This window comes from Manacus candei, unplaced genomic scaffold (genome assembly GCF_025592945.1).
Source record: "Manacus candei isolate 608988 ecotype Guabito, Panama unplaced genomic scaffold, ASM2559294v1 h1tg000015l, whole genome shotgun sequence".
NCBI classification, from domain to species: Eukaryota; Metazoa; Chordata; class Aves; order Passeriformes; family Pipridae; genus Manacus; species Manacus candei.
The window spans coordinates 25,128,991-25,146,284 of NW_026138063.1; the positions used below are offsets into that span (position 1 = coordinate 25,128,991).

The window sequence follows — 17,294 nt, forward strand, 5'->3', positions numbered from 1 at the left end:
GCAGCAGAACCTTCCAGGTCAGTGTTGCAATGTGGTGACATCAATTGTAACAAAATGGCTCAACAATGACATAGATCAAGGACTTCTGAATTACTTTCTATCCTTCAAAATGTTTTCATCTGGATAGTGATATTAATCCCAGTTTCCTGATATATCTCATGCTGTACACTACACCAGAAGGGTTTAATGGACTGTAAATCTATGTCTGGAAAGCAGATTCCCCATTCTCTCTGCAACATAAGATAGTAGCTGCAGCACTCTTGCTACAAACAAGTAAATATCATATGAAATGTCTGCCTTAGCAATTCATCCTCCAAGGCCCAGGTTTTCCTTATTATAATTTGAAGTACCTCATATATTTTTACATGCTGGGTACAGTATAAAGTCTCAGAAAAAAGTTTCTCTGGGAAAACATGGTGAAAATAATAGTTTCATAGTTCCATATATTTGACTTTAAAAACAATATATCCTGCAGAATAAGCATCTTAATTATGATCCTGAATCTGCACTAAGAGACCCCAGGTGGGAATTAAGAGTGGGTATGAAATTTCACCTTACCAAGAAATTTCCTGAATTTCATTCCTCACTGTCTCCACTTCCCTGAATGCAAACCCTAGGCCAATTTTAGTCGTATTTTAAAGGGAAACTGAAGCTAATAATCTTGAGTCACTGAGGCAACCAGTAGAAATCATAGGATACACACACAGTGCAGTCATACTGCCCAGCATCCTGATTTGCAATGGACTCTGCTATCTAAATCCAAAGCCAGTAGACAAATTCTGATTTGAAATCATACTGGATTGGGTAAAACACCTGATGGGACCACAACTTCCCCAGGGATCTTTCACTTTGTCACCCAAAAGAAGACAGGAACTGAGTTCAAGCAACAAGAAATAAGAATTTTGGCTTCCAGGTTAGCACAGCATTGAGGGGCTGAGGGATCTCTAAGCCATGCGTTTTAAGCTCACTGAGGGACACTGAGATGGAAAGATGAACAAGCTGCACTCTGTACTCAGTCTTTAGAGAGTGAGAAAACCACCACCAGAAGCAGGCACTCCCATGAAGGAAGTATCTTTCCAAGCATCCCAGTGCTCTTTACATAGTGCCTGGCACAGCCACAGACAGAGGGGTCAACACTGATGTAAGATGAGGAGACTGAAATCGTGGCACTTCACTCCCACGCTGAACCCAGAGGAGCTCCTGGGCCAGGGTCACCCACAACTGGAGCTCCTGTTTGCATACCCTGCAATGAGGGGGAACAGGTCACAAATGCCTGAAGGAAGCCAGGGCAGCAACGTGTGAAGAAAGTAAGCTCTATGCTCCCCTGACTGGCCATGGGCCCAGGGGTTTACAAGCCACTTTCTATAGAAAGTGAGTCTGTGCACCAGGCAGGCAAAGAGGACACTGCATAGAAACAGTGACAACAAAACAAGAGGCTGCAGTGATGCAAGCTCAGATGTCATGCTGTAAACAGGGGCTTACTGTTGAACACATCTGCCTTTATCTACTACTATGAATGGATGCCAAGGAAAAGCCTGGGTCTGAGTCAATCCAAACTGAAAATACCTATAGGAAATAATATTCTGGACTGCTTTCAATCTTTGGGATTCATTCATTCCTAAAATAAAGGATAGACAATATATGAGTGTTAGGTTATCTGCATTCAGCTCTTTGCTCTGCCTCAGACTTTCTGAATGACCTTGAGCAAATAACTCACTGCATCTACCCCTCACCCTCCTTTGGCTACATCACAAAAAGATACTGGAACACTGAATGCATGGAGAAGGCACTCAGACACCATGGTGATAAGTTCCATGCAAAAAAAGTTCTATGCAAAAAAGTACAGGCATATTTAAAGGAAAAGATAATGCTGTCCTGACTCACTATAAACTGCATGCTCTCCTGAAAGGTCACCTCCTCCAAGCTGTTTCCTTTTTTTCTCTTTACCAAAAAAAATTGCAAAGTAACAAATATTTCTTTTCATCATTCCCTTTTCCTTCTTTGCAAAGGACATAGTCATCTTCTAAGTACTGCTTTACACTGAAAGTTGAAACAAGTAATCAGAAAGCTAATGGTGAATTTATTATATACCGATGTGTTACAACGCCATGTTGAAATTCAGTTTGACCAATGACACAAACTCATTCTCCTGACTGCAGATCAAGTATCTGAGCAGAATAACCTTTGCAGGCAACAATTCCACCTGTCGTATACCAAGAAACACATACCACCAGTGTAGTCTTTCTACAAGAGCCTTTGAAGTACCAGAATGCAAGCAAGTTCTAACTGCAGGCAAATGAATACAGATTCTATCTTTGCTTTCAGAGCTTGCACTGACAGGAAGTAGAGAATAACCAACATTGCACTTCCTCAGCTCAGAAGAAAATACTTGGCACAACTCCAAGATGGAAGGCAAGAGAGATCTGTAGCACCTTTGTTACCACAATTCAGGCTACAAACACACAAGGCAGATTACTCAGTGGGCCTTTTTACTGGTATTTAATCAAAGACAGTGTCTGATAATGCAGGGCAAGAGCTCACCTCTATCCAGTAGAGATATATTTCATTTATAAAGGGAAATGCTGACATTTGCACAAACAGTTCCCACAATCTGTTGCCTTTGAGCAAGGATTACTGAAAATACTTTCTGACCAGTCCTTTTAAAGGTAAGTACACAACAGTGTAAGAGTATGTACAGTGTAACAGGATGTAACATATGTACACAATATACCTCCTGCAAAAGTCTGCATGGCCTTCCATTCAGTTCTGGATGCTGGAGTTTTATTACTTCCAGATTGTAATATATTAAGGTTTTCTATGGAGTCCTGTAATAAAAGAAGGTCCATATGGGTTCAGTGGCTGTAGGTATCTCCAATATGAAAAGACTCACTGATTCAACCCCACACCACAACAGCCTGAGAAGTCTGCAGCCACTGAGCTACAGCTGCTCTGAGAATCTGCTTAGCCCAAAATATCAGCCGTAACTTTATATCTGTGTTCCTTAAGGGAGGGATTTTAAAAAAATTCAGGAATAACATTGTCACAAAAGTTTTCTTGATCTTTCAAAATTTTATTCTACACTCATGACTTCCAAAGGATACCTCATTTACTACACTGCAAATATGAACTGTGCTCTGCCCCTGCCACTTGTGCAGGTCAGTCCTACAGTTAGTTCATCTGCATGACCACACTGACACGGGATTTTACAAAAAGTCTTTGCACAGTTCACCTCAGTGTTCTCCTTCCATGTTTGCTGCCAAGACAGAAACACATACTTTTTCTCCACAAAAGACATGCCTGAAACAAATGCAGGATTCTCAAGTGCAACATAATAATAATAATAATACACACTTGGACACCATTATGAGATCTTTCTTTTCTATCATGTTAACTGTCCCTGTGTACTAGTAGGCATAATCAGCCTAATGAAAAATCCAGAAGGAAAAATGTGTGTGCACTCTGTTATTAAATTTTATTGGCTTCAGGTGCATTTCACATCTCTTTGAAGTGTTTCACAAAGATGTCACTGCTCTTTAACCCACTGGCTGTCACTGCAGCCCCAAGAGGACTCTGCTTCTCTCAGAACTCACTACATCCCAAAGCACAAGTGGAAAGGAGATACAGAGGACAGATACTTGTGCTACATCAGAAAAATTTGCTGGTGATTGGAGTGAGCAGTGTGGTCCCAATTCACTGACTTAGGTCCATCAGCAGTTATAGCTAAAAACACATTAAATTCACTATTTCCCTCTAGGACTGCAGTGATTGCTACAGGGTAATGTAAATATAAATGGGACAGGAAGGTTCTGCCTAATAGAAGAATAGGAACAGCAGCTCTCTGTTAAGATTTCCTTTGTAATACACCAATAATATCCTCCGACCGAGGCATAAGATTAGTCCTCACTTCATCCTTTAAGTACATCTCAGGTGTGTTAAAGACAGCTGGAAGACAAACTGAGTGTAAATGACATTGGGCCCAAGCTTATTACAAAATTGGATCTGGGAGATCCTCTCCCTTCAGTAGCAACACAGCTTCTTTTCAGACAGTAGCAAAACCACTAATGCCAGTGGGCTGACAACTGACACCAAAAGGAAGTACTTCCTGACAAAGAGGATGGCATGTGGAGTCACTCTTCTGCTATGCCAGGGACAGCTCCTCTCTGTCAGCTAAGGAACTGTCTCCATTGTCCATTTTAACTCCCGACTTACACTTCAAACAAACTTTCTCTGGCAGTCAGACAGATCCATTGTGTCACATGCCTTGATCAGGAAGACAGGGAGATGACAGGAAACCCCCTTGGCTAAACAAAGCCCAGTTAATGCCAGCTTGCCATTTTTGACATCCCTGTCATTGTCTCTCTGGTATGTGTTAGTAACTGGACAGGATCAAATTGCTGGCAATGGTCACAGACCTGGCTGCTGGAATAGCCCTTGGAGACATGGGTTCAGTCATCAGTACCTGACAAATCATGGACCTGTGTGAGATGCACCAATGCAAGGTGCCAACCAGGTATGGTCTGGGTATTGTTCCAGCAACAGTGAATACTGCCTTGCACTACAGGAGCATTAGTGCATTCCCTGCCTTTCCATTCTCTGGTAACACAGTACTTTGTATAAAATCAGAAGCAGACAGCAGGTCTGCTCTCCATGCACCGACAGCTCCTCCCTCAGTGCTAAGGGCAGGAGAAGGATGCTCACCTTCACTGAGTTAGTAACTTCTGCTGTGCTTTTACTTGCATTGTCGACTCTACTCCCATTCAGACAGAAGCCTGTAGCTTGGATTCAGTGGTGCCTTAAATCCAAGCTGAGAAGACACAAGCAGGATAAAGCTTGAGAGCCATTGACTTTCAATCTGCTTATTGCAAACAGAAAGCTGGACACTGAATCACTATCCATCAAGTGCAAGCTCAATTCTTCTGCTAATGTAGATGGTCACAACACAGTGCAGTTTCTGCTCTTTGGGGAGGGTGCTGACCTGAACTGGGTAGTGTCATGGAGATAGGAATACAATTATTCTGTGCCAAATGCCTTTCTTTTACCCATCTGTCTCTAAGCTCCACCTGCATGCTCCCCTCCTCTGAGACCTCTGACCTTGCCTTTTCGACCCATAATCTCTGCTGTGACTGTTAATGTCATATTTACAACCAAACTAACCAAACAATTGGTTCAGTAACTCTTCTGTATGAGTCTATTACTCCTAATAAATTCAACTGTTTAGACTTGCATATTTATCTCACAGTTCTCTACTGCTGTATTGATGACTGAATACACCCTTAAGTGGACAACTCACATTTAAAAGGAGAGACTCTTTTATGATTTTTGCCAAACTCTCTTCAGGGTAGTGGGCAGGCATTGTGCCACACAAACCTCTCTGGCCTCCTCTCTTGTGTTAGAGGAGTTGGGTATGCTCTGAGCAAAGCTCACCAGCAAACACGGGTTTGTGCCATGTTTTCACTTCTCCATGAGCCTCCCTGTTCATTTGCTTGTGAATAGCATGGAATATGAAATCATGGCTCTCTCCTTCTGTGCAAGAGGTCAGAAAGGTCAGCTACAATTGTGCAAAGGATGTGGGTTTTTTCCTTTGGTCACAGGAGACCAAGGCTCAGTGTAAGTAACGCAACCTGCCTGAGTCAAATACAACAAACACTTCAAGTGCAACCATTAAAAATATCCCAGAAATTAAAAGTGCAAACCTGCTATAAACAAAAATCTGGCAGTGAGGAAATCGCTTTCTTTCCAAAGAGTGTTTTGACAAACTATTCAGAGGCTGAAAGTGAACCTCATTTCCACCCCAGAACTCTGTCCTCTTGAGAGCCTGGGATGGGGGTAGAGGGGCAAAGGGAAGACTGAAAAGTGACACACAGTGGGAGTAACCTTCCAGAGATAATCAATGGCTTCATAATGAGCAGCCGACTCTACTGAATATTGATTAGCCAGTGCTGGCAAGCTCTGCTCCGGGGAGGTCAGCGCTCCTGCCAGCTGCCTTGTGTGAGCACAAAGGAGGCCTCAGCAAAAGGCAAATTGTAAACGGCAGGTTTTATATGAGAGGCACCATTCAGGCCCTCAGTAGAGGAAAAAAAACCCCAAAGTATGGTCACTGCACAAGCAGGCACAAAGCAGCAGCAGTCCTGCTAACTTTCGTTATTACACTGTGCTACAAAGTGCAATGCTGGGTTTACCCTAATAAACTTGTTATAAAGATTATCAGTTGCAAATGTGCAGATACCAGGAGTTGCCACAGGTTCTCCTTCCCTAAAAGTTTCACAGACATGTGAAATGAGGTACTTTCACAGACAGCTGCCCTCAGAAGCTTTGCCCAGTGTCACACCTCAGTCCACGGCAGGTATAAGTACACATTTCAAGCTGGTACCATATGCTGGCCTAGGCCAGCTGTAAGCATAAGTCATGCACCTGAAGCAGCACAGCTGTGTGTCAGCACTCCATCCCTCCCACAGCACCATCTGATCTTACTGTCCCATTCAGTAACTGTGATTTTAGCTTTTTAGTATTTTTAAAATATAAATAGTTAGATATTAATTTTATTATTACAGCCATTGGTAGATACACACAAAACTTATACTGCTGAGGAAATTAGACATTAGTGACTAAAAGGATATCCTACCTTTTTTGAAGCAGAGAGTCTTTTCTCATAGGCTTTCTGTGGAAAGAGAAATTGTGACAGTCAGGGAAAAGAGATCTTGAAACTGTGTTCTTTAAAAGAAAAAAAAAGGAAGAAGAAGAAGAAAAGAAAAAAGTTCCAGTTCCTGGTTTCTGCCTGGTGTAACTCATCTGACTTCACTGGGGCTGTCCCAGAGTAGATTCGTCCCTCTGTCTTTGCCAAAAAGAGAACAACAGGAGCCAGCCGAAGGCATCTGCTTTTGCATTTCCTCAGTGAATCCGTTCATTATACTCTCATGATAGAGAACTTGTAAACAAAGGCACTTCATGATGCTGCATTGTGCTATCCATAATTACATTGCATGTGCTTCATCAGCATACATGCTTCAGGGCACACTGCAAAAGCTTTTTATGTATTCAGGACTCTTTCTGAGAGGGTGGGTTAAATGAAGAGAGGGAAAAGCTAGCAGTTAAAACAGCAAAAGAAACCCCAACAGTTACTTAGAGAGGAGCTCAGTGTAAGAGTAGGAGAGGAAGCTTTATGAACACACACTGCAAAAAAAAAAAAGACGGTAGCAAAATCCCTGCCTATCAGTATCCCAGTTAGTTTGTGTGCTTTAAGACTTCCACTTGTTATTTCTCTTAAAGACCACAAGCCCTTTAAAACAGTAATCATGTTTATGCAGTGTTACCACATGAAAACCTCAGCCTGGATAGGGATTCAGAAGAACTTTTTTTAAAAAAACAGTTCAGTTTGGAAGCTCTCTGATGTTACCTTTATATAAATGACCAGCCATGCCTTGACTTCAAAGTGATATGTCAGGTATAACTCCCTAACTTTTGAGCATTAGAAAATTCTGGTGTCAGATCATAAGCAAGTCCTAAATTCTTTACTGCTTAGCAGATGAGCTTAAAGTGCTTGGCACTATATGGTGCAAGTCATTCTCTGAGAAGAAATTCTGTTTATCTTGCAAGCATGTACTAACACTGTCTGGGATGTAATTAAGTCCAGCAGAATATAACATATCTCCTGAGAACTTTGCTTTTAGAGGTCCAGAATCTGCCACCAGAATGTGTGTAATCCACACCCTGTCGAAAAGTATTTGTGTCTGAAAAGAAGAACTTGAAAAAAAAATCCTTAAGATAACCAACACCCAGGTGTGCAGGGGAGGCAGGATTGGAGGGCTGGAAGCTGAAACTGGTCTGGAAAGTGGAGCACAGACAGAGGTAGCAAGAAAGGGTGAACAGAGGGGTTGTGGAGAGACAGGGTTTTGTGGTGAATTCTCCCTTGTACTACTTGTATGCACATATAACGTATTTTGCCACAAAATCACAATATTAGGTTTGTTTGGTTTTTAATAGAAGTAATTCTCAAAAGTGATAGGAGGTAATAGAATGCAACCTATATCAAAATACACTAAAAATGGCACATAACAATGTCAAATTGTTTTAAATGCTAGACTTCACTGTGGACTAAGGAACAAAACACTTTCAAAGTGCATACATCAAGGCAGCATTTGCATAGTTTAACAGCAAACTGAAAGTCTTCCAAACTGTGATATTCCACTTTCTAAAAAATTTACTACATATCCAAAGTTTTCCTCTGTTATTGTCTAGCACAAAACCGTCAGTCTTGTGTCACTTGAAAAGTGTTCTCAGATGAGTAATTACAGTTAAACAGTAGCACCTTCCTCCAGAAAGGGCTAGACATACACATTTCCTTAGTCACTGCTAATTCAGAAAGTTTGGAGATTTGCTTACCTGGAGATTCAAAGTTGTTAAAGTCAGTGTAACAAGGAGGAAAGGATACCCAATGTCACAAAATAATATACCACTACTTGGCAACAAAATACAGTCACTCCATAATAGCTTTTGTAAAAGTCCTCTCAGCATTTATAACAATTAATTAATATATTAATAACTATTAATAACATCTTACCTAGCTATTCAAGTCCACAGATGTCAAAGTCTTTAACACAGACAGGACCACCATTTGGTCATTTTGGATTACCAAAGGTTTTATCCTGCCATCGTGGCAGGGGCCACAAAAAAATCCATGAGACCTGCAGGAACCAACTTTGGCTTCTGCAAATTTTCCCCAGACCTTGCACTACACAGAACAGAACTGAGAAACATTCTAGATTCATGTAAAGGAATCTACTTTACAGGTCAAGAAGTCTTTATGGATTAACTTTTTAAGAATTCCTTTAGAGTAATTAAACCAGAAGTAATGCTGAGGAAGAGTGCCAATGTGTATCCTTTGGAATTACTCTGGCTTTCTCCAGAGCCTTAGTGTAGCTCCAGGAGTGAGTCTGTTCTGAAGAAAACTCCTTGTGGAAAACTGGATGAAACCCACATGTTACCTCATCACCTTTGAAGTTCAGACATATGGATGTGTGTATAATGACCCTGCAGCTGAGCTGGAACCTAAGCCATCTATCCAGGACAAGTACACAACACTCACCATTTCCATGAAAAACCAGTGCCAAGTACAGCAGGCACCATTCACAGAGCTTTAAGCCACAGTTTCCCTCTGGGTGAGTCCAGATCTGGGCTGGAAGGTTGAAACACAAAGCCACACACTGCCAAAAAGTGCTGTGTTTCAAGTGGCTTGGGATCAAACCCATCCTGATTTGCACCCAAACCACACACCATTTCAAGCTTGCTTGTAACTTCGCCAACTGCTGCTGAAGGGTTCACAAACTTCAGTGAACTTGGCTTGAACTTTGTGTTGGAAATGAAAAAGTAAAATAAAACTTTCAAGTTGAAGGTTCTGCCTCAAGACCTTTTGCCCATCTCCAATACTGATGCCTTATAAAACAATAATTGAAGTTCTATTCCATACAATGACCCCAACCCTCATGCCTTACACACACTTCTCCAGGTTTCCTTTTCTGTATGTCTAAGGACCTCTCCCACCTCATTGCTTTCACTATAATCTTTAAGATGAGTAAGAAGATTCTCAGCTACAGTAACACTGGAGGCTATGAATAATTCTTTACTCCCACAAAACTTACTGAAGTAATGATAACAACACATTCTTTAGGGTTTTCCAAGGACAAATGAAAAGTTGGTTTCTGTTTTTCAAGAAAGTTATAAAACAATATAGAAGAACTTGGAAAACTGATCATGGTCCTGTCAGTGGTAGTAATGCACACAGAGACACACTCTCACATATATTTATCCCTTTAGCTGTTCACTATATGTCATGGTAGCTTTGAACCTTCCCAGCAGCAAGTGCATGTTCTTCTCATGTTCTTCTCTTCTTGCCCTCAGTTCCAGCATCCCTTTTTAACACACTCACTTAAAACTTCTGTCTTAGAATAGGCACTGCAGGTCTGAGGAGCTTTAAGAGAAACTGCAGAGCGGTTCATAAAGATGAGAAGAAAGGAGAATGAACCATCTGCAACTCTGTGTAACTCTTGAAGCTATAACTGTGTAAATAAATAGGATTTAATTGAAAGCAAAAACAGTTTATCCCTGAACAATGAAGTTCACAGAAACTTGGTCTAGAATAGCCTTCAACACTATATGTTTTTCTTCATGCTCATTTTTAGCCTGTTCTGTCTGCTCCTTTTTTATAAAGAATTACCATTTTTGTGGTGGCAGTAGTAAACCATTTGACAAAAATAGCTTACACAAACCTCACTCTGAAAAAAAAAAAACAACAAATAAAAAACCATTACTCTCTTCTAAACCATTTCAACCAAACATCATCAAGAATGGCATATTTGAAAACAAGTGAAGCTATCAGATTTCTGAAGAATGCATTTTTGATTCTGCACACTTCTATTTTATAAGTCATTGTGTAGTCACTTCTTGAGTTTTGTACTTGACCTGAAGAACTGGCAAGTAAAAATAGTTCCTGTCTCTAACCTTCCCTTTTCCATCCCCTGACAATAATCCATTCCTGGTGCTGCTCAGAGGAAGAGTAAAGTGACAGCAGGATCAAACACAACATGTAAATAACCCCGAGGCACTGAGATTTCTCCTTTGATCTACTGAAACAATGATTTCTCTCTGATAATAGAATATTCCCTGAATCTTTTCATAACTGCTGTATATTTTACAACACAGGTCCTGACCTTGTCTAGGTAGGTTTGGTTTTCTCTGAAAGCCTTTCTGACTGAGCTAATGAGAATGTGATATGGTCCCATGCTCTTGTGGCAATACAGCGTAAGGAAATTCCAGCTGACCAACATCCATGCCTGCTTCTGCACTGCTTGTGGAACTGTGCTCAGAAACATGGCACTTCCATGGAAGTGAAAATCAACTGGGGCAAGTGGGAGAGAGGAAGTTTTCAGACATGTCTACTCCTTATTTCACAGTGCATCCCAGAAAGTGTTGTGTTGCTACAAGTGTGTGCGTGGGAGGGTGAAATGGATTGATAAACAAGCAATTAGGGGTTGGAACTGCTCCAGGCATAAGTACCACCAAAAAAAGGCACCTAAAAGTCAAAAACAGTTGCGAAAGCTCCTCAGCAATGTCCTGACATCTTTTATTACACAACTCTAAAGCAAATCTGAAAACTCAAATGTTCCATTAATTTTGGATGCTTTTTAACTTACTGGCATTCAAATTTCAGTTCTTCTCTCCTGCTAATGAGTGGCCTTCTCCTCTTCCAGCTGCTCTTTGTCTGTAATGCAGTGACAGCTACAGGCTGCTGCCCAAATTGGAGACTTGCTATACAAGGCACACAGGCACATCCTTTCTCTCAGGGAGCTGTGTACGTTCTAGTGGGAATAATCAGGTATTCCCTTAAGATGAAGAACTGATGCAGAGATAAAGCAATTTATCCAAGGCCCTATTGGATGCTTGAAGCAGGAACAGGAGTGAACACACATCTTCAGTGTCTTCACAGAGGATTGTACACATTTGTCAATCTGGAAAGGACGAGCTCTACTGCTCTGGAAGTGCACACCTGGTTTGAGCACACCAGGTAAGACAGTGCTGTGGGATGCACATCAATCCACAGTGTAAGTTTCCAGAGATCAGGGTTTGGACAAACACAGGCTCCAGCCAGGCTGCTGCTGCTCCCCTGGGGATCAGTGTCAGTGGTCCCCAACACAAACAAACATCACTCTGCACGGATTTCTCGACATAAGACAGTGGAGCCAGAGGTGCCGTTCTCTTAGAGCTGACAGATACTTGGAAGTAAATAAGATGGAAAAGAGCACATACCCATGAAAACAAAGGTGTCTGCAGAGCCCTGGTTTCAGTAAGATTGGAAATGCTGTGAGATTACACTAAGATCACTTTTTTTTTTCATTATTGGCACCCTGTGTTGTCATCCTCACAATTCAACAGTCAGTTATCTTCTTAGGAGAGTGGCAAATGCAGGTCTGCTAGACAGTGGGAAACATTCCACTATTTATCACCACTGCAGTTCCCAGGATGTCTTGTATGCAGATTTGCTCTGGGAGCCTTTGCCTGCTTCCAGCAGCTTAAATGTAAATTTTTTTTTCTTTTTCTTGTTTCTTTCGTTCTCCCCTCTTTCTTTTTTTAGGAGGTTTTCCCCTGCTCCCAACACATTTTGCTGATGTCAGTCCCCCTGCACTCTCTCTCTGCTGGGCATCCTGGCTGGCTATTTATGTGGGAAGTGAAATGAAAGCCTGTACTTTTTGGATGAATGCTGCTATACTCATGCCATTTAGAATTTTTATTTGGACTAAGCAAAGAAAAAAAAGTCAATGTAGCAGCTATTATAATCAGCATCTTTTACAAGTTGATCCAAGGGCTAAAACACTTGCAAGATGACTGACAATTCCAAGGATAAAAGAGTCATTGTCTGAGAACTTCCCATTGCAAATTGGTATTTCAGTTTTCCTCTGCAGTTATAGCACCTGAAAACTCTTTTTTCTTTTCTTAAATCAGACCCTCATGCAGCCACGTGCTGGGACTTTAAGGGAAAAAATTCCAATCTGAAAACTTTACTGGCAACATTATGAAAGTTATTGTCTCTTGAGCACTGACATTAATTTTTCTCCCACATTCTGGTTTATCACCCACGCGCTTCTCACCACACCTTAAGGGCCTGGTCTCTGCTTCAGCAGGGAGAGACAGGCTACCAAACTGTGCTAGGGTTGTCCATTTTGCTAATGGGATTATAGCAAATAATACCAAAAAACCCCGTACTTATTCATATGGAAACAAAATTAATCCCTTCTGCCTGCCCCACCCCATAACTTTGTGTCTGAGCACGAAAGCTATCTGTCTGTTTTGGCAGCACAGAAACATTCACAAAATGTTTCCAAATACTAGGGTTCCCCCTCCCCCTACTCTTTTCAGTTTAGCTCTGCAGGAACACACAAAGTATAACAAAGACTGTGACATTCTCTCCCATGTAAGTTAATATAAGGCATTGATATCACTTTCTGGGGAATAATATCAAATACAGTTACCAGGAAAAGTTAAAGAAAATACAGAAGGAGTTATAAATAAAGCTAAAAGCTATAAATAAAAAGTATCTTTCATGCTGTTAATTTCCTGGCTTATATGATGCCACCACGGCGTGTTGTTAACCAGCATATAAGATTTTAGTAAATAACTTTGCAACACAACTTGCTAGACAAGTTTTCCAGATGATGTCCAAGCAATAGACTCATCTCACCTGTACAATATAAATGGATGCTACAGTGATCTTGTCTGCCTTAGGGGGTCTTGCTTATACCAACGTGGAAAATCAGCTGGAATGGCTGGAGGAAACAGCAGTGCTGACTGCAGCTCATGGGAACACATCTGGATCCTAAAACCATGGCTCGGGGTGGCAGCTGCACATTCAGGGGGCTGCCCCTGGGGCAGAAACAACTGGCAGAGTGTGGATTGGAGAATTTGGAGGGGTAGAACTGGACAGACATTGCTTGAAACTTTGCCTGTGAACTTGGGTCTGTTCTCAGAGCTTGCATCTGAACTATGGTAAATAATTCCATCCTGATTCCTCTATTATCAGGAAGTTCTCTAAACAGCAACTTATCTATTGCATAAAGACAGAAAAGGTGAGCTCTCAAGGTTTATCCTGCCGTTTTCTTTTCCTAGAATCTAAATGACAATTTACTTATAATGACCATAATAAAAATTATATTATTTTCTGTAATCTGCAAATAAATTCACTGATTTAATCCAAAAGCAAAGCTGAGAGTTAAAGAATAAAACTTGCTTTTGACTAAGGGAAAAATGCAATATATCTAATAAAACTCAATGCAAAGGGATAAAAATTGATTGCTTTTTTTTGATGTCTTTAATTATCCATATTATTCTACATCCCTTTCACAGGAATTGGGATAGTATGATTGAAGGTTGATGGCTCTACAAAAACCAGCTTTTTCACACGTAGACACACTGATTTCAGTGTAAATGCAAGTTTCCAAATAAATCAGAGTTAAGTGTGTAGAAAGAATATGCTTGTCGTTAGTTGGAAATTTGAATTTTATTTCACTGCTTACTCCTGAGTGGCAGAGTGATGTAGCTAACTTTTAAAACTGCCCTGCCCAAGCATTCTGGTGGGTATTTATACATCGTGCTGTCTGGCAACATCTTATTCAAGGCTTGTAGCAGCACAAATTCTTCCTTATTTGCCAATTTTAATCCAAATTTGTAAATAATCTCACTCAGAGCACTGCACCTGAAGCATCAAGTAAGAGGTTTTATTTCTGTCCAACACCAGTTCTGCTTTTCTTCCAAAAAAAAAAAAAAAAACCAAACAGGAGGAGAAACAAAATACAGCACTGTATTAGATTTCTGTAATAATGAGAAACTTTCTAGGAAGAGCATCAAACACTCCAGTGTACATAAGAAGTAATTTGTCCTCAGTCATCTGTTTACAGATTCTTAATCCATGCTGTGTACTCTGCTAGTCATGCAGGATGTCAGTTATGTTTTATTTAAGCTGATCATCAGGTCACAATTCAGCAAGAAAGCTCTGCCCTGATTCATGAGCTCCAGTGCCACAGGAGTCTGCAGGTTCATGGCAGGAACTGGTCTCAAATTAACAGCACAAAGAGAACAATACAGCTTGGATTGAGAGCATTATTTAAATAATTGAGAAAGATAGCTACTGAGAAAGATAGCTACTGAAAAGTAGCTACTGAACACACACTGCCCCACACAAAGGAAGGTTGATAATTTTAAGAGAACGAGGTTGGAAAAAAGGGATGTGGCTGGCTTTTCCAGCAATCATTCCCCAGGTTTTCTAAAGAATGTTTCAGAATTGTTCTGCAGCTCACAGCCTGCACTCTGAACACACTGATTGTAGCTCAGAGCTGTATCCAGGACATGGCTTGATGAATACTAAAGATACTGGAAAAAATTCAATTCTTGGCTTTTTGGGACGGTGAAAGGAGGAAGTCAAAGTCCCCAGCACATGCTGACTGGTTTACACTGCCCATAAAGAACTGAATCTCTGCCCAGGATGCAAAACCAATCTGAACCAAGTTCTCTGACAGGTTCAATACATTCCAGTTTTCCCTCCGCTGTTTTCCATTTTCATTGCTTTGTCTCTCTACAGCACTTATTCCTACCCATCACTTCAAGAACTATTCCAATATAAAACAGGCTGTTTCAATATTTCTGGCCCAAAGGAATCCAGAAAATTGGAGCACAAATTAAAGGAAAACAGATTCAGAAATATTTCCCCTGAACTAAATAAGCCCCATAGAACATCTTATGATGTTTTAGGAGTTTAGTGTATCTAATCAGACTGTTCACCCTCAGAGCCTGACCCTAAATAAAATATTGGCAGCTTTGACCAAATGAGTGAAAGGAGATTTGAAATTCTGGCTGACAGCTTAAAAAGTCAGTGTAGGGCTTCCTGAAAAACATCTCTCTTTAGTTGTCTCAAGTTGCACTTCTTAAAAATCTTGGCTTTTACTCTGAGGACTAAAGACAAACAGTAAGCTTCACTGGAGTTCCACTGACAGCGAAATAAAAAACAGTTTACTGAGAAAACATGTACTTCTACAAGCAGCTGAACCAACAGAGTCCTGTTTCCTACAGCTCTGCAGTTCTCCAATGTGGAAATGGAAACATTTTACAATGTTTCTGATGTTAATTAAGGGATGGATTTATGCAGGAGCCTTTCCCGCAGGAGGAGAATTAGCAAAGTGTCTGTTCCCACTCCCTGAGTACCTACTTCTGTCTCCCTGATGGAAACTCTGTAACTTCTGCCTCCCTCAAATTTTGCTGAAATTGGCCACAGTGTTCACAAGTTATTAGGGAGGAGTTCTAGACACAGCAAGACCGTGTAAGCATATCAAATAACAACAACAAAACCAACCAACCAACCAAACCACCACCAAATCCCTTGTAATTTCCAACAAACACTTAAGGTAGCTGCAAAATAGTTGTGAAGGGAATCAGCCAGTTTCCCTTGCAGTATTTCCACTTTCTGATCCAAGCACCACCTCCCAGGACAGGGCAGGAAGGACTGTCCGCTGGTTAAACGTCTCACACTCTGTCTACCACGGTTCAGCTCCTTCCTCTGCCGAAATCTGTCTTGAGCACAGTAAGTCATGCTGAAAACAAACTCAAAAAGATATAGGAACCTCAAATCGGGTTCTCCAGACCCAACTTGCTCATGCTTGAAACTTAAAACAGTTAAGTGTTCTCAGTGGAGTACATGGAGAGTGCTGAAACCAGAGTAATGGCATGTTTGCAGGCATCAATCCCAGCTAACCATTATAAAATAGTGACAAGATATATCTGAAAACCCTTTCTCCCTTCACTAGATGGTTTTCTTAGGGGTTGTCATTTGGAATCCAAAGAGAGATCTCTCCTGAAGAAACCACTTGTGTCTTAGAGTTTCCAGCCTGTTGGTATGGAAAATGTGACATTTGCAGAAGTGGCCACACTTTCACTGAAAAACTTTTAGAAGTCACCAACTAAGAAAGGGCTAAAAATTGCCTCTCTTCATCCTTTTTTTTCCTCAAACAGATGGCGTAAGAAAGCAGGTAGTGCCTCTACACTTCCTTATGATCACAGCCTAATGGCTGTAAATTCATTCACAGTATAGGAAAATCAGTCTCCTCTTTCCCCTTGAAAGGGATTCATCCCATACTGTTGATTAGGCTGCCCTTACCACTGCCATATTTATACTGAAAGATAGTCCAGCCCTATAATGCTTATAATCACAACTAAAAATCAAAATAAATTCAGGAAAAAAAAAATCAAACAAATTTGCTATCCCTTTTACAGACAATGAGCTGAGCCAAGGACAGTAAGATTATGAATACAGAGTAATAAATCAGATGAATAGCTGAGAGTTAAGCTCCTATTCCCTAAATAACAGGACAGTGATTTAATCTTTCCCTGGGGATCCAGTCTGGTAGGTTTATGTAGCATGTACAAATTAATAGCAACAAAAGTTGGGAGCTCCATAGGACCTGGTATCTAAAAGTATGTACACAGGCAAGAAATTAGATTACAGATCTCACCATTATTTTGCCTGTTGTGTGGATTTTAGGCTGTTAAAAAAATACCAGGTGAGCTGACAGAAAATGCTTAAGGTACAGTAAGTAACAGGGAAATTACATGCATTAACCAAGTGGTTTTGATATTCAGAGGTATTGAATATTACTGAACTACTGTAAATTACTGTAACAGAGCATCAATTCAGCTAAATTTATGTTAAATCTGAAGTAAAGCCTGCTTGCATTTTTAGGATTTTTTTTAATCATTTATTC

General features: G+C 40.7%; 1 protein-coding gene across 1 annotated transcript in view; it reads right to left on the bottom strand.

The window, feature by feature from the left end:
- The window catches only part of ARHGEF4 (Rho guanine nucleotide exchange factor 4), a 220,795-nt gene that overhangs the window by 199,739 nt on the left and 3,762 nt on the right, over window positions 1-17,294 (bottom strand). The window contains exon 2 of the mRNA XM_051781535.1: window positions 6,623-6,658. Coding sequence (XP_051637495.1) covers window positions 6,623-6,658 — 36 coding nt within the window. The remainder of the gene's footprint in view (window positions 1-6,622; window positions 6,659-17,294) is intronic.